This window comes from Lepidochelys kempii, chromosome 1, assembly GCF_965140285.1.
Source record: "Lepidochelys kempii isolate rLepKem1 chromosome 1, rLepKem1.hap1, whole genome shotgun sequence".
NCBI classification, from domain to species: domain Eukaryota; kingdom Metazoa; phylum Chordata; order Testudines; family Cheloniidae; genus Lepidochelys; species Lepidochelys kempii.
This window is the reverse complement of record NC_136380.1, coordinates 149,712,622-149,734,000: the sequence shown is the minus strand read 5'-3', so window position 1 is coordinate 149,734,000 and position 21,379 is coordinate 149,712,622. Positions and strand designations below refer to the sequence as shown.

Below are 21,379 nucleotides of genomic sequence, written 5' to 3'. Positions count from 1 at the left end.
CCCCACAGTATGCCAACATTTTTATGGCTGATTTAGAACAACGCTTCCTCAGCTCTCGTCCCCTAAAGCCCCTACTCTATTGCGCTATATTGATGACATCTTCATCATCTGGACCCATGGAAAAGAAGCCCTTGAGGAATTCCACCATGATTTCAACAATTTCCATCCCACCACCAACCTCAGCCTGGTCCAGTCCACACAAGAGATCCACTTCCTGGACACTACAGTGCTAATAAACAATGGTCACATAAACACCACCCTATACCGGAAACCTACTGACCGCTATTCCTACCTGCATGCCTCCAGCTTTCACCCTGACCACACCACACGATCCATCGTCTACAGCCAAACTCTGCGATACAACCGCATTTGCTCCAACCCCTCAGACAGAGACAAACTCCTACAAGATCTCTGTCAAGCTTTCTTACAACTACAATACCCACCTGCAGAAGTAAAGAAACAGATTGATAGAGCCAGAAGAGTTCCCAGAAGTTACCTACTACAGGACAGGCCTAACAAAGAAAATAACAGAACGCCACTAGCCGTCACCTTCAGCCCCCAACTAAAACCCCTCCAACGCATTATTAAGGATCTACAACCTATCCTAAAGGATGACCCAACACTCTCACAAATCTTGGGAGACAGGCCAGTCCTTGCCTACAGACAGCCCCGCAACCTGAAGCAAATACTCACCAACAACCACATACCACACAACAGAACCACTAACCCAGGAACTTATCCTTGCAACAAAGCCCGTTGCCAACTGTGCCCACATATCTATTCAGGGGACACCATCACAGGGCCTAATAACATCAGCCACACTATCAGAGGCTCGTTCACCTGCACATCCACCAATGTGATATATGCCATCATGTACCAGCAATGCCCCTCTGCCATGTACATTGGTCAAACTGGACAGTCTCTACGTAAAAGAATAAATGGACACAAATCAGATGTCAAGAATTATAACATTCATAAACCAGTCGGAGAACACTTCAATCTCTCTGGTCACGCGATCACAGACATGAAGGTCGCTATCTTAAAACAAAAAAACTTCAAATCCAGACTCCAGCGAGAAACTGCTGAATTGGAATTCATTTGCAAATTGGATACTATTAATTTAGGCTTAAATAGAGACTTGGAGTGGCTAAGTCATTATGCAAGGTAGCCTGTTTCCTCTTGTTTTTTCCTACCCCCCCCCCAGATGTTCTGGTTTAACTTGGATTTTAACTTGAAGAGTGGTCAGTTTGGATGAGCTATTACCAGCAGGAGAGTGAGTTTGTGTGTGTATGGGGGTGGGGGGGATGTGAGAACCTGGATTTGTGCAGGAAATAGCCCAGCTTGATTGTCATGCACATTGTGTAAAGAGTTGTCACTTTGGATGGGCTATCACCAGCAGGAGAGTGAATTTGTGTGGGGGGGTGAAGGGTGAGAAAACCTGGATTTGTGCTGGAAATCACTTTAGATAAGCTATTACCAGCAGGACAGTGGGGTGGGAATAGGTATTGTTTCATATTCTCTGTGTATATATAAAGCCTGCTGCAGTTTCCACGATATGCATCTGAGGAAGTGAGCTGTAGCTCACGAAAGCTTATGCTCTAATAAATTGGTTAGTCTCTAAGGTGCCACAAGTCCTCCTTTTCTTTTTGCGAATACAGACTAACACGGCTGTTACTCTGAAACCTGTTATTTAAGGTTGTAACTGTTTCCATTTTAAATTCTGTTTTGACTGCTAGTCTAACTTTTTCAATACATTCTTTTTAGTCTTTTTGTCTCTAGCCTGAAAATTTTTGGGAAAGTTTGAGGCTATTCAGAAAGGGCCATTTCTGAACATAAGACTTAAATAAAGGTGTTTTAAATTTTTTGGAGAGCTTTCCAATACTTTTTATCTAAAACATTATCTCAAAAGTGGGTTGGCCTAGAAACTCTGAGAAACTTTCTTAAATATTCTAGTTTTTAGGAATAATTTTTAAAGGGTATATGGGTAATTCTGAGAGGTGTCATGTTTCTCTTGAGTTGGTAAATTTTTTGTTTTTGTTTTCCTTATCTTGGACAGCTTAAGGATCTTAAAATTGTCTACATATCTGGTAGTACTTTTAAGCTCCTCCAGGCAAATAGCTGATTAAGAGAATAGTTTTACTCATGTGTCAGGGCAAAATCTGAATGTAATAGGGTAGCACAGGTTAACAGAAGAGAGTGTTTTCCTACAGAAAACACTATTGCTGTGATGATTCAAGAGTTGGACTTAGAGTTTAGAAGAAAGAAAAGAAAAAACACAGCCAGATTGCCTTTCAGATCCCGAGTTGATTTTTCATGTCTGGCAATAGATGATCAACTATTTCTTGTGACTAAATAATCCAAAGAATGTAGGCTCTTCCCCCTGATTGCCAGTCTGTCTTGATATCTGCATATTGTAATTATTTGAGTATTTGCCTAATAGAATGGACAAACCATTTTCAGCATATGGGTATAAGGATGCAGGGACTAGGACCTAGGATTGCAGAGCCTGGGACCACTGACATTCTCATAGTACCATGCAGACCCACATCCAGGAAGTACTGTGGATAATAGGTGCCACGAGAAGTACCACCCAAGGGAGCTAGAGTGACAGGAACTTTGGCCCACTAGTTGTCCAACTGCCCTATTTAACCCCAGAGGGTTCCCCTGGAAGATGTCTGGACAACAATTTAGACTTCAGCCCTCCTGCAACTCCTGACCTCTGGCTTCCAATCATAGCCTGACTGACCATGATGCTTGTTTTCAGACTCTAGCCTGGTAATTCCTCTCCTCTCCAATTTCCAACCCCAGCCTGACTTTGACCCCAACTCTTGTTCATTCAACCTGGCTCTGGTAATTCTTCTGATCCCGGCTCACTGACTACTATCCCTGACATATGGACTCAAGCCCGGCTGTGACAGCTAGGCCAGAGCACTTATGTCCCGGTACATTACAGTTTGCCCAGATCCACTTCCAACCCCTCTATAGAAGCCCTTAACAGGGATATGGAATGGGTGGAGTCTGCCATTACCCACAGGACTCCACAGGGAACCAGATCTGCAGGAGTGGGTCATGTAACTCCAAACTGAGAATCATCTACTATGGTCCTAAGTGGCGCAGCTCCTAGAGGAAAATCACTCCGTGAGCAGCTTGCAATGGTACCAGGAAGAGAATTCTGTGCTTGGGCTGTCCCATTACCCAAAGGTTTTGGAAACCATCAGAAGTTCAGGGGGTTCCTGAGTCAGAGCTGTTGCATTTTCCTGCTCTGCCCTTGAATGTACCAGGCGAAGGTGGGACTTAGTGATGAATTGGCTAGCTGGAGAAGCGCTGGATTGGGCCTCTGCCTGCTGGAGCAGGACAGTGGACTAGAATGCCTTCCTGCAAGCATTTCCTGCAATTTTCTATAATCCTCATTGTGGTCGCTCAGCGGAAGCCACACTATGAAGGCTTCAGCAAGGGGAACCAGGTGCCTCATGTCCAGTTCCATCGATTTGCAGCTAACATAGAGTGGAATTGAGGCAGCCCAACTGAATCACTTTCGGTGTAGACTTATTGAGGAAGTAAAAAATGAACCAACCCATGTTGAGACTCTGACCTTCTTGGATGCTTTCATTGATCAATCTCTTTGCATCGACAACTGGCTTCATGAGTGAAAGAAGAAAAGGAGGGGCACCCCACCACCACTTTATCCATGCCAAAACCCCCAGGTTCCAACTACACACTGGTGCAGGTTGATCTGGGCCACTGATGGTTGACCCTGGAAGAAAAGGAATGGTGATGGCATAACAACATATGCTTTTATTGTGAAGCACCAACACATGCCATTGCCTCTTGCCCATTTTGGATGTTGACCCAAAAGGAATTGGGAAACGAGTGAGCCCAGGCCATATGGGGCCAGCCTGGGCACCACCAAGGCACTACATTCTGACACTATCCCTAGCCCTCAAGAGAAACCTGATCCAGGATACCTGGGTCCTCCCCACACTTACGAGTACAAATACAGTTACATACCACAGATGGAGCCAAATGGATTTCCCCCTCAGTGGGCCCTGATTAATTCCAGGTCTACCAGTAACTTCATAGATGGTAAAGCTGCTTGAGTGCTACAATTCCCACTCAATTTAAAGCTTACATCAGTCCTTGTAAAGATGATAGATAAGGGGTCAGCAACCTATGGCACATGTGCCAAAGACGGCATGTAAGCCAATTTTTAATGGCACACTGCTGACCCCAGCAGACAGCAGCGTTCCATTAAAAATCCTGCCCGTTCCGGCCTGCTCCTCTCCACCCCCACTCCCCGCCCACCGCTCTCTCCTTGTAGGGCAGGCAAGCTTCTTCCTCCCCATGCCTCTTCCCCCAGTATGCTGGGTTCCTGCCCCTCCTTCTCTCCCTCCCTGCTGCTGATCAGCTGACAGCCCTTGCTATGGAGGGGGAGAGGGAAAAGCGGAGCCGCAGCGTGCTCTCTGCTCCCAGGACCTTGGCGAAGGGGGTGGAATCGGCATATCCCCTCCAGGCCCCTGCCGTGAGCTGCTCAGGGCAGGGGACTGGGAGCACCTCCACGATCCCAGCCCACACCCCCAGCCCTCTGCCCTCACCCCTGCAACCCCCGACAACCCCAGCCCTGACTCCGGCACCTCCCACGCATAACCAGCCCCCCGCCCTGACTCCTGCACCCTCCTCACACATCCCCAGCCCCCCCCCACACACACCCCATGCCCTGACTCTTGCACCCCCCACATCCCCACCCCTACCCTGAGTACCAAACGGGAGCTCCTGCACACACACCCTCACACACGTTCCCACCTGCACCCCTCACACCAAATGGGAGCTGCCCAGGTAAGTGCTCCACACCCAAATCTCCTGCCCCAACCCTGAGCCCCCTCCCTCATTCCAGCTCCTGGCCAGACCCTGCACCCCAACCCCCAGTCTTCTCCTTCACCCCAGCCCTGTTCTCAGCACACTCCCACCCTCATCTCAGTGCAGAGAGAGGAAGAGAATGGCTAGGACTAGGGAGAAGGTAGGTACCTAATGAATGTGGATAGGGCTGGGACCCCAGACCGGCAGCGGGATGAGCAGGGCTGGCAGCTGGGACCCTGGCTGGCAGCTGGGACCCTGGCTGGCAGGAGCCGGCAGACGGAACCCCAGACCGGCAGCAGCCTGAGCGGCAGTGGGCTGAGCTGCTCAGCCCACTGCCGGTCTGGGGTTCAGGCCGCCGGCCCTGCTCAGCCCACTGCCAGTCTGGGGTTGTGCCTGCTGGCCCCCTGCCAGCCGGGGTACACAGTCTGGCCGAACAGTCACAGCTGAGCTAAAGTCCAAATGTCAGGGATGGTAGTCAGTGAGCAGGATTCAGAGGAATCACCAGAGCTGAGATCAGTATGCAAGAATCGGGGTCAAAGACTGGAGATCAGAGGTAGTATCAGGATGGGTGGCCTCTGCCTTCTGGGAGGTCCATCTTGATGCCCTCAGGGGAAAGGATGTAACCCAAGAGTTCTGTGGAGAACTGGTCATTTTTCCAATGTTTGCTTCAGCAATCTTTCAAGGATGGAATGACTGTAGTAACAATGCTGCTCAGGATTGTCTACGTGAACAGAACTCTGGGCCGGCAGCGGGCTGAGGGGGCTGACGGCGTAAGATAAGCATTTAAATTTAATTTTAAATGAAGCTTCTTAAACATTTTGAAAACCTTGTTTACATATGACAATAGTTTAGTTATAGAGAGAGACTTTCTAGAAAACGTTAAAATGTATTACTGGCATGCGAAACCTTCAATTAAAGTGAATAAATGAAGACTCGGCACACCACTTCGAAAAGGTTGCCGACCCCTGTGATAGATGGTTCCCTTCTGTCATTGTGGTCAGTAACACAGGAAACAGTAACCCCAGATTCTGTAATCCAGCACTTGGGAAGTGCTACAGTTCAACGTGATCCATTCTCCACACTTCCCTCTCCTTCTTGGCATTGCCTGTTTGAAGCAGCATGTCCCTTGCATCTCCTGGTGAGAGAAGAGAATCAACTTTCCCTCTGAATACTACCTCAGGGTCTGCCAGCATGCAGCCAACCCTCTGGTCCCGGACTCCTGCAGCCAGTCAGAACTGAAAGCACCTGTGCGGGAAATCTAGATTGTGGCAGCTAGCCAGAAGGCGTCACACCCAACCCTGAGTCCCCATCTCTCTGAAAAATATTGGGATTATGCAGATGTTTTTTAAAAGAAAAATGCAGCTATGCTACCTCTGCACTGGGATTATGACTGGCACGTAGACCTGCAATCCGGGGAGAAGGTCCCATGTGGAGGGATTTATGCATGGTCAACAACCTTCATGCATACATCCAGGGCAACCTGGCCATGGGCTTTATCTGGTGCTCCACCTTCCTAGGCTCTGATTCTTTTTGTTATGAAAAAGGATGGAATGCTATGCCTTTGTGTAGACTAGCGGGCCTTAAACCAGGTGATGGTCCGAAACCGGTATCCCCTGTCCTTAATCTTGGAGTTATTAGATCATGTGTGATCTGCCAGAATTTTCACCAAACTGGACCTCCAGCATGCTTACAACCTAGTGGTCCTCCAGGCTGGAGACAAATGGAAGGCTTACTTTCAAACCCACTCTGGGCAATTTGAATATTTAGTAATGTCATTCAGGTTGACCAGTGCTCCCACGACCTTTCGGTGGTTTGTGAACGACGTATTTAGAAACATCTGCGACCAGTATGTAGTCAATTATCTCAATGACATACTTGTGTTTTCAGACAATCCTAAGCTGCATTGTTACTACATTCATTCCATCCTTGAAGGATTGCTGAAGCAAACATTGGAAAAATGACCAGTTCTCCACAGAATTCTTGGGTTACATCCTTTCCCCTGAGGGCATCAAGATGGACCTCCCAGAAGGCAGAGGCCATCCATCCTGATACTACCTCTGATCTCCAGTCTTTGACCCCGATTCTTGCATATTGATCTCAGCTCTGGTGATTCCTCTGAATCCTGCTCACCACTACCATCCCTGACATTTGGACTTCAGCTCAGCTGTGACTGTTAGGCCAGACTGTGTACGCCCTGGCCCCTTACAACGGGGTATTTGCAAACTCTTCATTTTGACCATTTGTTGCTTGTGATGTGTGTTTAGTCATGTGGTATTGTATCTGCCATTCTGATTAGGTGACAAAAGTTTTTAAACAGGAACATCACGAATAGCAAATGGAGAATAACACATCTTCCTCATGTACTTATATTTCTTTTTTGCCAGACATTGGGGCAAACAAATTTCTGTTTAAATATTTGCAAATAGTGAATAAAAAGATATGAACAAGATGAAACCAAAATGCTGTTCAGAACTCAAAAATATTCACAAAGATTGGTTTGGTGGGGTTTTTTGTTTGTCTTATAGAATTCAACCAGCTGTGACTTGGAGAAAAAAATCATTTATATTTTAAAACAAGTATATTTGATCTTTCAATCACTGATACTGTAAACAAGGAACTCAAATGCCATTTTTGCAGTCACTTTCTAAGAATATAACTGAACTTCAAAGCTCCAGTATAATCAAACAATAAAAATAGATTCTGCATAATATTTTGTCAAATATGAGTTTGTCAGAGAAATTGGACAATGTAAAACAAATGGTAATGAGTCAATGGAATAATATAGTGGGCAATGCTAATTAAAAGAAAAAGTATACAACAAATTAGTTCAAATGCTTAAGTCTTGGGGAAACAAGTGATTGAAGGGTGGAGAAAAATCAGAAAGGTGGAATCAAGATAAACCAAAGGTAAAGTTGGCCATGTTGGGCCAGATGCCCTTTGCCTTCTCATCAAAAATGTATGGAGAATTAATGTATAATGTCTGCTCTCGTGCTTTTCAAATTCCAAGGAGGAGAATCAGATACCACCTGGTAGTGCTATTGCACCCGTGATATGAATAAATGAATATGTGAACTGAACTTTTTCTGCACCTTAGAGCTCTTAGCTAAGCTAGGTGAGATTTGACAGTAAAACCTCATTGCTCTGGATATCTCTTGGCCTTCTGCCAAAGCTTATGTTTAAGTATTTTTGGGATTAATGATAAATTTCTTATACAACAGTCTTTTTACATCTTGATTTACTTAACTGAGTGCAGGAGGTAAATTTTAATGCCAAATAACAAAGGAACTACTTGAAAAAGCTACCACATTACTTACATTTTTACAGATTGTTATTGACTTGAATGTTGGGTTAGATCAACCTTTTTTTTTCCTGCTGGTGTATCACAGCGATGCACAGAAAATCAGATCCGCTTTGTCTTCCTGCAAAAGCATCTATGCTTGCTGGTAGTGTCCAAGTAAAGAGATGGAATGTGATAACTAGACTTATCCTATTCTATGACTGCTCAGAGCTCAAGTATGAAACTGCAGAAAAACCTGAGACTCTCTGGATTAAGTTTAGAAGTGTGAGCAACAAGGGTGATGTCGTGGGGGGAGTCTACTATAGATCACCGGACCAGGGGGATGAGGTGGACAAGGCTTTCTTCCGGCAACTCGCAGAAGTTACTAGATCGCACACCCAGGTTCTCATGGGAGACTTCAATCACCCTGATATCTGCTGGGAGAGCAATACAGAGGTGCACAGACAATCCAGGAAGCTTTTGGAAAATGTAGGGGACAATTTCCTGGTGCAAGTGCTGAAGGAACCAACTAGGGGCAGAGCTCTTCTTGACCTGCTGCTCACAAACCGGGAAGAATTAGTAGGGGAAGCAAAAGTGGATGAGAACCTGGGAGGCAGTGACCACGAGATGGTTGAGTTCAGGATCCTGACACAAGGAAGAAAGAAAAGCAGCAGAATACAGACCCTGGACTTCAGAAAAGCAGACTTTGACGCCCTCAGGGAACTGATGGGAAAGATTCCCTGGGAGAATAACATGAGGGGGAAAGGAGTCCAGGAGAGCTGGCTGTATTTTAAAGAATCCTTATTAAGGTTACAGGGACAAACCATCCTGATGTGTAGAAAGAATAGTAATTATGGCAGGCAAACAGCTTGGCTTAACAGTGAAATCCTTGCTGATCTTAAATACAAAAAATAAGCTTACAAGAAGTGGAAGATTGGACAAATGACCAGGGATGAGTATAAAAATATTGCTCGGGCTTGCAGGAGTGAAATCAGGAAGGCCAAATCACACCTGGAGTTGCAGCTAGCAAGAGATGTTAAGAGTAACAAGAAGGGTTTCTTCAGGTATGTTAGAAACAAGAAGAAAGTGTGGGCCCCTTACTGAATGAGGGAGGCAACCTAGTGACAGAGGATGTGGAAAAAGCTAATGTACTCAATGCTTTTTTTGCCTCTGTCTTCACGAACAAGGTCAGCTCCCGGACTGCTGCACTGGGCAGCACAGCATGGGGAGGAGGTGACCAGGCCTCTGTGGAGAAAGAAGTGGTTCGGGACTATTTAGAAAAGCTGCACGTTCACAAGTCCATGGGGCCGGATGCGTTGCATCTGAGAGTGCTAAAGGAGTTGGCGGATGTGATTGCAGAGCCATTGGCCATTATCTTTGAAAACTCATGGCGATCGGGGGAAGTACCAGACGACTGGAAAAAGGCTAATGTAGTGCCCATCTTTAAAAAAGGGAAGAAGGAGGATCCTGGGAACTACAGGCCAGTCAGCCTTACTTCAGTCCCTGGAAAAATCATGGAGCAGGTCCTCAAGGAATCAATTCTGAAGCACTTAGAGGAGAGGAAAGTGATCAGGAACAGTCAGCATGGATTCACCAAGGGCAAGTCATGCCTGACTAATCTAATTGCCTTCTATGACGAGATAACTGGCTCTGTGGATGAGGGGAAAGCCGTGGATGTGTTGTTCCTTGACTTTAGCAAAGCTTTTGACACGGTCTCCCACAGTATTCTTGCCAGCAAGTTAAAGAAGTATGGGCTGGATGAATGCACTATAAGGTGGGTAGAAAGCTGGCTAGATTGTCGGGCTCAACGGGTAGTGATCAATGGCTCTATGTCTAGTTGGCAGCCGGTATCAAGTGGAGTGCTCCAAGGGTCAGTCCTGGGGCCGGTTTTGTTCAACATCTTCATAAATGATCTGGAGGATGGTGTGGATTGCACTCTCAGCAAATTCACGGATGATACTAAACTAGGAGGAGTGGTAGATACGCTGGAGGGCAGGGATAGGATACAGAGGGACCTAGACATATTGGAGGATTGGGCCAAAAGAAATCTGATGAGGTTCAATAAGGACAAGTGCAGAGTCCTGCACTTAGGACGGAAGAATCCAATGCACCGCTACAGACTAGGGACCGAATGGCTCGGCAGCAGTTCTGCAGAAAAGGACCTAGGGGTTACAGTGGATGAGAAGCTGGATATGAGTCAGCAGTGTGCCCTTGTTGCCAAGAAGGCCAATGGCATTTTGGGATGTATAAGTAGGGGCATTGCCAGCAGATCGAGGGACGTGATCGTTCCCCTATATTCGACACTGGTGAGGCCTCATCTGGAGTACTGTGTCCAGTTTTGGGCCCCACACTACAAGAAGGATGTGAAGAAATTGGAAGGAGCCCAGCGGAGGGCAACAAAAATGATTAGGGGACTGGAACGCATGAGTTATGAGGAGAGGCTGAGGGAACTGGGGATGTTTAGTCTACGGAAGAGAAGAATGAGGGGGGATTTGATAGCTGCTTTCAACTACCTGAGAGGTGGTTCCACAGAGGATGGTTCTAGACTATTCTCAGTGGTAGAAGAGGACAGGACAAGGAGTAATGGTCTCAAGTTGCAGTGCGGGAGGTTTAGGTTGGATATTAGGAAAAACTTTTTCACTAGGGAGGGTGGTGAAACACTGGAATGCGTTACCTAGGGAGGTGGTGGAATCTCCTTCCTTAGACTTTTTAAGGTCAGGCTTGACAAAGCCATGGCTGGGATGATTTAATTGGGGATCAGTCCTGCTTTGAGCAGGGGGTTGGAGTAGATGACCTCCTGAGGTCCCTTCCAACCCCGATATTCTATGATTCTATCACATCTAACATCCATAAACTTTGTTTTCATGAAATATCTTTCTTGGACCTCAAAAAGCTTGGGCTATCTAGAACAGTATTTCTGAGGAGTCAGGGAATTCAGACATTGTGCATTCACCTTTTGCATTTACCTAATCAGCAGAAAAACCTGTGATTTTTTCCACAGAACTAAAGAGGATTAAAATGTTGTATGTTTTATAACTATTAAACTACTAAGATTGTCCATGTTCACTGCAACATTAACATGTTCCAAAAGAAAATGTAGCTTACTTGATTTTCTGTTCCTTGTCCTACTTAATGAAGGTCACTCAGTTAGACTGTACAGTGCTTGCAGTTACACTGAAGAAGAATTACCGAAGAGAAATTTGTGTGAATGAAAAGACAATTACCATTTGAAACCTTGTCTCTTTCTCATTGGTATGCAAGTTTGATAGAAAAGTTTGGAGCTGAATATAATGCTCTAATTAGTCTCTAGAGGACTCACATGAACAATCGACTGCTCATTAGTCTGTCAACTTCCTTTGAAATTGATTGTTTTTTTTAATTGCAAACTAACTAGTATGGAAACAGAAATTATCTATGTTAATATATTTTCCAGATATTGCAACTGCCTATCCAGATAAGAAGTCAATCTTAATGTATGTGACATCACTTTTCCAAGTTCTACCCCAGCAAGTCACCATTGAAGCCATCCAGGAAGTGGAAACATTGCCACGGCAATCAAAAGTCACTAGAGAAGAACACCTACAATTACGTCATCAACAACACTTCTCTGAACAGGTGAGTGTCACACTTCAGGGCAACTGCACTTGTTTTTCCAGTTAGTGGTCCACCAAGACACCCACGCTCAGGCACCCAGCTGTTGCTTCTCTTAGGTGAAGAACTGCATTTCTCTCCCTTCTGACCACAGTATTACCAGGTTGTACTGTTTGTGCCTTCACTGTATGTTTCCCAGCAAAGACAGTCTGACTAAACACACCTGCTTGCTTTCTATTCAGAGACTGATAACAGCATGATTGCTACACATATAAGTTACTACACAGTTTTCTAAGTTTTCTATTTTTAAGGTAAAAAGCATTACAGAGAAAATTATATTAAAAACAATAAAAGAACCTATATACATGCTAATAAAGCTTACCAGAGATCACCCCAACTCTAACATGGGATCTGGCAGTATAAGTCCTTCAACTCCTCACCACAGGAGAGTTCTTGTGAACTTAGAAGTTCATCACAGCTTTAGCTCAGAACAAGCACCCCCATGACAAGTTTAGTCTACCCTTTCATCTGGAGATTCCAGAAGCAATTTGTTAATGTCCAAACAGTCTCTCTCTCCAGGGTGTATTTTCAAAAGGCTGAGTTTGGAGGGGAAGAATTTGAATTCGAATTCCCTTCACCTCCAAGTATTTCCTGAGGAAATACATTTGACTCACATTGTTCCAAAAAGGCCTTTGTATTTCCTTGTATCTTCCAGAGATTGCATTTATCTTGTCTTCCTGCTAAAGAAGTTCCATACAATCTCACGATAATGCACACACATTTCAGTTTGTAATACCAGAACTGCAAAAATGCTACCCTTAATTCAGTAAGTTTTGTCCAGGATCTTACAGGATATTGTCTGTCACAGTGAGTTCTTTCACATTTCTGCTCACAACATGACAGTTTTAAGAAACATGACACTTTCAAGAGGGCCAAAGAGAGAAAGGAAAAAAGTCTGCAGGCATATCTGTAACTACAGTGAACAAATTTATCAAATATAAATGTCTGCATAGACTTTATTTTGTATTGTTTTGCATGCAGTTTATTGGGCTGTTTTAAAGTAAAAATTCAGTGGATTTTTGCTTTGTATTTCTACTTTATAACATCAGATATATTCTCTTCAAAAGCATGTCATTAATCGGGGATTGGCAACGTTTGGCACGCAGCCTGTTAGGGAAATCTGCTGGTGGGCTGGGACGGTTTGTTTACTGCAGCGTCCGTGGGTTCAGCCAATTGCAGCTCCCACTGGCTGCGGTTCACCATTCCAGGCCAATGGGGGCTGCGGGAAGCAGCGCGGGCTGAGGCATGTGCTGGCTGCCACTTCCCGCAGCCCCCATTGGCCTAGAACGGTGAACTGCAGCCAGTGGGAGCTGCGATCAGCCGAATCTGCGGATGCTGCAGGTAAACAAACCATCCTGGCCTGCCAGTGGCTTTCCCTGACGGGCCGCTTGCCAAAGGTTGCCTAGCCCTCCCATAAATATTTTGGTTTTTGAGAAGGAACAGAATAAAAGGTAAGGGTGTTGCAAATGTTATTAAATAACGAGTATGGTTGCTTCTCTTTTTTAAAAAAAAAGTGCTGTGCCATTCTAACACATCAATAATCTAGACAATGGTCCGTTGAAATAAAAATGCTGTTTATATGAAATAACATAGACATAAGACATGGAATAACTGTTGTCTATTCTGTTAATTAAATGTGTTTTTATTGGTTGATGTTTAATTTAAACTCGCTAGTATTTGAGCTCATCTGTGCTTATCTACAGTTTGCCATTTTAGATCACAAAAGTCACACAGGCACTTTCTCTTGTGCTTGCTACCTCAGTTATGCTTCTGAGTCTGCCTTCAGCCAATGTCTGCTGAAGTGGTTGGAGAATCTTAGACCTAATTTACTCACTCTATTGAGTTAATTCTGTGTCTTGCTTATGGGAGACTCAGTCCCGTTCATGGTAGTTGACCTGATGGATGCTGGCTTCATTTATTCAAGACTTACTAGCAGGTTACTTGTTTTCAGTTTTAGCTGGATTATCTTTCACTTAGTACTGGCATTATGTCTGGCAGCTCAAGCACAAGTCTTTCTGCCTTTCGTGATGGGATGTCAGACTAAATGAAAACACCTCCCTACTTTCTGCCTAATTTTGACTGCTGCATGCTAGCGCTATCTCTAAGATTAAATTCAATTGCTGGTGCCCTCTCTCTTGTTTCCCTTCTTTTGTTCTTGAAAACAATATTTTACTTCTGTACTCTACATGTTTATCAATGCATGTCTGCTTTTTTCCCCTTAATTTCTTCTTCTTAGATCACAGTCAGTGTAGCACAGGGTCACGTGCACACCCCTTCACCACCTAAACCTCGCTTCAAAAGCTATGCGTACACACAAGCTGCTTATGTCCTGTCCCCTGACCAAAAAGGGAGGCAGTTCCCTCCACAGGTCTGTCAACATTACTGTTTGTTCTGAAATTATTCTAATATGCCTGTGCTTGCTGTGAAATTGTGTGTGTACTTTGCTTTTTCCTATCTCAGTGATCAATCTTTTTCAATTTTGGTAGGGTTTGTCAAGTGGTGCCTTTTTGCTGAACGCTTCAAGCTGACTGGCAAAAATGTGGCATGCTATTTTTTAAATGTTAAGCAACATTCAAATACTGACATGCTGTTAGAAATTGTCTTCTTTTTTTCTGTTGTACTTGGTTTTAGAAATGTTAAAAAGAATTGATTTAAAAAGCCAACTCCAATTTAAATGTAAGAGGTAATAGCCGCACTTGACAGTCAACGTTTTTTAAGTGGTTTGTTTATAGAAAAGCAGATATTACCAATTTTTTTTCTGTGTTCATTAATAAAATGTTGCATAATGATTTTCAATGAGCTCAGGTAGTTGCGGGGAGAGGGCAGGGAAAATATTCACTGTGAATGTTCTTTATATGACCTAATTTAACTTTGATAATAAAATACTATAGATATACCATAGTCTTAAATATCCCACAAACAGATTCCCTCCAAACTCAAGATCAGAGTCTATGCACCTCATCGGATGCATTCAGTGCAACTCAGTGCAGTGAGAAAAAGAGGTTAGGGATCCTCTTACTAGGTATTTTCAGAATTCTCATTATTACATAGTTCAAAACGTATAAGAACTGTAGTGTCATGTAGGTTGTAATAAATTGTATAAAGTGGTATGATTGCCTTTAATTTCTTTTGGAAAAGAAAATTGCATCTATTTGGCCCAGCATAGTAATTTGAGTTCTGTAGTCGGGGAGCCATTTCTTCTGTCTATATTGTAAAAATATATTTGAAAATAACATTTTTTTTATTCAACTCCATTTGAGTCTTCTGTTATGGTGTCAGATAATTTGCTGAACTATGAAGTCATTTATGGAGCCCATGAAGAAAATCCTTTACAAATTTCCACACACCGTTGCTGAAGACATAACATCAATCATGCTACTGTAATGATTAGTGCAACAGTTAGTGTTTAATATTGGCACAGTTAATTTCTTCTACTGCAATATTAAACTAATACTATAGCAGGATAGAAACTGATGATTTAGCTTGACTTTTCATAATGATAGCCACCATGAGATATTTGTTAACTTTTAGAACAATACAATGGAAGTCTAATGTACACAAAGTAATTCAAAAAAGATATCTCACAGAGTAACAGAAGAACCTATTTTGCATCATTCAATCCTTGTTCCTATGTTCCAGTGCTCAGAAAAGATCAAAATATGTAAATCTGGGATTTATATCTTCTGTGTGTTGAGCATGATGATAATTACTTTATTTCGATCCTTTTGTAATAGTGACTGTACAGACATTTCTAATTGATTGTCCCTCTACCAAAGAGCTTACAGTCTAATAGTTAAGACATAACAGACGGAGGAGACAAACAAGATGCACCCACCAGGCTGATCGGTACAATTCTTAGCCAGTCAGTAGTAATGATTACAACTTGCCATCTGTTTATTATTAGAGTACAAACACTCCTTTGGCAGTGATAAAGAAAACAACCAAGTTTGCAGTTAGCTGTTAACTTTTGAATCAACATGTCAAGTTTTAAGATGGAGAACTTTACTTTCCTAATTCAGGAAACAGCCCACAGTGATAATTGATGCTATATATGTATAACGGTGAGATACTTTCATAATCCCACCTATCTAAGCCAGTTCAATTTTTTTCTTTCTTGTAAGCAATAAAGGTTACTTCTGGGACTCTCACTGGCTCTCCAAGTCTTTTCCATGATCATGATTTTCAGAATGAAGAAGATAAAGTCTCTAGATTTATTGCTTCCATGATGAGCTTCTGATCAAAGCTTGAAAAGTCTGTGGTAGACACATCAATGCTAATCCAACTTCTCTTTTTCCATACTACTTTCTTAAATTCCCATCTGGTTAACTTCAGAATAAGATCTCTCACTTTGTAGTTTACCCCAAGGAAAACTCCAGAGTCTCTTTTGCTTGATCTACCAATTTCAAAGACCTTCCCAGGTGACTGGCTGACAAGGTCTTCATCTCCTAGAGATGATGGTTTTCTGTGCAGATACGTAGGCAATCATTCCTCTCAGACTTCTGCAGTCTTTCATCTTTGTAGAACAAAATTACAAGCTCTTGGGTCTGTTTTTCACTAAGAGACTCAAAGAAGAAATATCTTTCATTAAGATAATGACTATGCAAGAAGAATCTTCCACAGCACTCTGCTGAAACTGCATGTGATCTAAATTACCTCAGGTGCTAGTGTCTTCATTTGTGGTGTTTGGTGGAGTTCTCATTTAAGGGAAATGGTCCAGTAAGATATCTAGTCTTAGTATGAATGTGAACTACTTGGAACTCAAAACAGCTGCAAATGCAATAAGAAGACTTTTTTCCCCAAATATTTTGAAACATCTTTCTCTAATTCTGTTGTAAAGCCGCTACAGGATGACTGTTGCTTATGTCAGCTGTCAAAGGGGGGAAAAATATAATCAGAAATAATAAACTCCTCTATTGGACAGTAAGAAGAACGTTTGCACCCAAAGCACTTTATCTCACAATATGGAATGTCACTCTCCTGCTTCATGAGCAGACTATGCAAGACGTGCACCCCATTCCCATTATCAATTACCTTCCTCAGAAGCCCCTCCACTCCACAAGCTACCATCACAGAAGTCAATCACTGGCAACAAACACTGGTGAGTGCAGAGTCTATCTGTCTTTCCCTTCAGCCCCAACAGACTAGACAACAGTCATTCTATGGCACCCAGCCTCAGTGGTTTTCCCACCTTCCTCTCCTCCAGCCATGTGTTCCAGGAATAGCCAAGAAGTTTCTGTGACCATTGGTCTTTGGAAGCCCCTAGACTTGAGTGGCCCCCACCACAGCAGCAACCAGCCTTCTCATATTGGCCACAGACAGCAATACTGGACTTCCTGCTTTTTGGAGTCGTGCCCACTTCTGTCACTATGGCAGATACCTAGATACCTTACTTCCCCTCCCATCATCTATCACAACTCTTCTCTTTGTGTCTTCCCTTTTGGCACTTTCCAACCTCTGTTCACTTTTACCAGTCCTTTCCACCCAACTGGCTTGGTCCTCTGACCATTTATCCTCCACAGTACTTCCCCTGTTAGCCCCACCCCATCCTCTTTAATGTCTTCATTCCTTTCTGACTTCTTGCTTGAGATGTCAAGAAGATGCACAATGGCTTGGCCAGTCAGTCCTAATTGCCCTGATTATAATGCATCTGTCAGACACACACACACACACAGAATCATAATTTTCCTCACCCTATTTAAGCAGAACCCTCTTTTACATCTATTCTTTAGTCTGGGCTGAACTGCATCCTGTTAGAAAATTCAGGCCTCTTAAAATGTTGTTACTCACATAAATGGTGGACGTTCTGTTGAAACCTAGGGGAAAAAAAGTCTCTCTCCCTTACCTACCAATGAATATAGAAAGCTTTTATAAACTGCTGCAAATCTCAGGGTATAAACTCACTATCCGCTTCCAAATCCTTTATCGTTGAATTCCTTATAGCAGGATTAAGAAAGGACTAAGTGCAAATTATTTATATGTGCAAATTTTACATCTCCGTTACCTCTCAGACAGTACAGACTGCTCACCTGCCTGGCTCTGCAGTTGCACATTTTCTATTCCCCGAAGGCAGTCTCATTAGTGAACCTGTCTATGTGGTTTCCCTTAGAAAAAAGGGACCTTCAACCTAGTTCTCAGAGCTTTGTCAAAGATACTTTTTGATTCCCTCTCAAGTTTCTTTGTTTAATCTCTGTCAAAGTCTGCCTTCTTGTTGAATCACTTTTGCTCCTTGAATATCTGAACAAGGAGCATTTTCCATCATATAACTTCCCCTTCATTTTTTCCAAGAATACTTGTTCTCAGACCAGTTCTAATTTTGTACACCAGCATAACTCTAATTTCCACCTGATTCAGAATAATACTGGCTTAATTTTGCCAAAAACATCCTATGTAAACCTGTAGGGCCTAAAGATATTGTCTTTACAGGACTGCACTGTAGAGAGATTTCAATTTTTAAAACTCAGAAGATCCTTCATGAGGGGCAATCATTTTTATTTGGAAAAGCTTAATTTAGGGAAAAAAAAGGTGGCTTTGTATTTATTAAAAGATGATGTGGGAGCAAAATTTTCAAACATAACTTTAAATAGGATATCCAACATCTACATTTTGTTTTTAGATTACTATTTGTATATATAAATATGCCTTTGGCAGTCTTATTTGAAAATAGATTTGCCAAAATTTTTGAATTTCTGGTTCATAGGAAATTTTAAAATTTTCTATGAACCAGAAACTCTGTAAACACTTTTGTGTCGGGGAAACATTGATGCTTGGTCTTTCTGAAACAAAATATTTCCAGTAGGTTTGAATTAAAATAATTGGAGCTGTATAATTAAACAATAATAGCCAATGAGAAGGGCATTTCCTGGTATTTGATGACTTGCAAGGGGAATTGAGAACTGTAGCTTTACATCAGGCCTTCAACCTCACCATTCATTAACTGTCAGGAAATTTCTGACCTTCAGGTCATTAGTGCTATTTTACAAATGAGATAAAATATTTCTTCTCAAGTTCTTTGTGCTCCCACTGATGTGAATTTTCTTGTATACAGTATTGGACTTTTCCTAGCAGGTAGTAAGTACAATAACTAGCTCAGAAAGCAAAACTTAATTTTGAATGTTATTCAAGATTTATAATACTTAAATTGAATTTACTTAGCTAAGACACATTATTATTAAGAGAATGATGGCTAGAAGACCTCTAGTGTTTTGGAATCTTGTCATAACAGGAATTTCCACAGTACTTTACCCTCTGCCACCAAATTTATTTGATCTTACTTGCCAGAGATTGCTTCTCACAGACCTCCACTCCATGCCCTTTTAGCAGTCACATGCACAAGAGACACCAGGGTACCGAGCAGTAGTGCAAACTCACTGGCTTTTCAGTGAATTTAAAAAAGAGTTCTCCTTGCTTTGAGGCTGTGATCCAAATACCCTTCTGTTTATTCCGTGGCAATGTATCCCTCAGAGATGCCCTCTTAAATGACAGTAAGGCAAGCAGAACTAGAATTATAACATTATTTTTTTTATAATATTTCCAAGGCCAAGCATACAATAGATGAACCATGAAATAAAAGTGACTTATATGGAAAACTGCATAGCAAAAAGCTAACTAGAATGTTTAGTTATTGATAGCCAAAAGCTTAGCTATGCAGGAAAAAGTAGAGAGATTCCTTAAAACAAGCTGTAATGGTCCAGAATCTTTGGGATTTTACAAGAAATTGGATAAAACAAAACAATGTAGTTTAGCTTTCTCTTCAGGTGTGCAAGTGTGTTTTAGTGACTAAGGCATTTCCAATTAACTTTAGTACCATTCCTGGATGCAGGAGTTCAATTCCATACACTAACCTCATACAGCTTTGCACTTGACCTTACTGAATTCTGAGATACAGTTGTGGCTTTTTTCAATTTAATCATATCCAGACTTCCAGAACATCCAGTATGTAAAAATATAGAAATGAAATACAGCCAAGAAATACACAGTAAAGGTCTTGATCTTACAAATGGATCTTCATGGATGGGCATTTAACATCAATGAGGTTTCCTTTCTGGGACCGGGGCCTAAATCTGTAAAGCTTTGTGTCATTTCAAAGGCTTCCCCTCCCTTGTCCCCTTGCAACCCTTCACATTGCACTCCTCAATTTCTCCTCTAATTTCTCTGTCTCAGGGTTCCTTACTGCCTCCTTCCTCTTTATCTCCTCTAAGTTTTTGTATAGAATTGCCAGCAAACTAAAAAATCCATTATTCACCAAACTCAAATACGGTCACTCAGCATTAACTCAACCACTCTGTCGGATCCACAATGGGATCAACAAACCCTCTAAATGTCTGCTTGACCATTCTAAATGAATGATAATGGACAACCTCTCTTTGTCCATCACCAGGAGGAAATCCGCAACTGTCAAGATAAGGCATAAAGCCTAACTGCCAGGGATCAAATAAGAGAGACAAGGTGGGTGAGGTAATATCTTTTACTGGTCCAGTGAAAGATGTGACCTCCCCCACCTTGTCTTTCTAATATCTTGGGACCTGCATGGCTACAACAACTTTGCATAGAACAAGGGATCAAATAAATCAGATGAGACTAAGTGATGTTTAAACACCCCACTTGAGTGCAAATGGCCCACATGCTGAACTGTTCTTCTTTGAGACAGGTTTCAGAGTGGTAGCTGGGTTAGTCTGCATCAGCAAAAACAACGAGGGGTCCTTGTGGGACCTTAGAGACTAATTTGACTCCTCGTTGTTGTTCTCTGGGATATTTAAAGCTTGACAGTATTTCTCCTAGTGTCAAATGAAATGTCCATTCCCATAAGAAATACAATTATTTTAAAAAAAAATTATAAAAGTCAGACCTCGTCACAGTGCTGTTCATATTTTCCCCTTGTTCTGCTTCTATGATTTTTTGTGTGAAAGAAACTAGATACTATTTATTTTTTGTTAGATTTGTTTTGCCAAATTGTAGGCAATTATCAAACACTGTTGCAATGCAAAGCTTTAAAATAGAGGCATGGTTCTGGATGTTCTGTTCTGAGGATCAAATTCCTGCTGACATTGTTCAACTTTCTTATACGTCTTTGGCAATATTTTTGACGTTTTTTCTTGAGATTCTGGTAAAGTGCTATAGTGTACTCTGGTGCATCATATTAGAGTTGTCTGCATATAATTTATTATTTAAAATATAGCTGAAGATTTTCAAGTGACTTAGTTAAAAACGATGCTGAAAAGAGGAACATGGTATGGCTCTTGTCAAGGATCATACCAAATTATTATACTGGTTCATAATGAGAATAATACGTATCATTCATAAATTGTAGAAAAGCTCTGGATCAAATATTCTGTTTTCTTCTATCATACATCAACCCATAATCTAATTAGGAAATTATCGTAGTATTATACTAATAGATGGTTGGCTGTATCATAAAATGATTTGTACTTTCTTAACTTGATATTGATTGATGTCTTAACATTTATCTATTTGAACCTTGAAGATGGAAAAATGAGTAGTTCATTTCCCCTGCTACCAATGAAATATTTTTCCCATACATGCTACCAGTAGTCAATTTTTGTCTTTGATTTATCATAGAGTTAATTAACATGAGAAGTG

General features: G+C 42.2%; 1 protein-coding gene across 11 annotated transcripts in view; it reads left to right on the top strand.

Annotated features, from left to right (window-relative positions):
• The window catches only part of DMD (dystrophin), a 1,937,833-nt gene that overhangs the window by 553,533 nt on the left and 1,362,921 nt on the right, over positions 1-21,379 (top strand). For all 11 annotated transcript variants that reach the window (XM_073357918.2, XM_073357898.2, XM_073357881.2 and 8 more), the window contains exons 8-9: positions 11,565-11,746; positions 14,019-14,150. In XM_073357918.2, the coding sequence (XP_073214019.2) occupies positions 11,565-11,746; positions 14,019-14,150 (314 nt within the window). The remainder of the gene's footprint in view (positions 1-11,564; positions 11,747-14,018; positions 14,151-21,379) is intronic.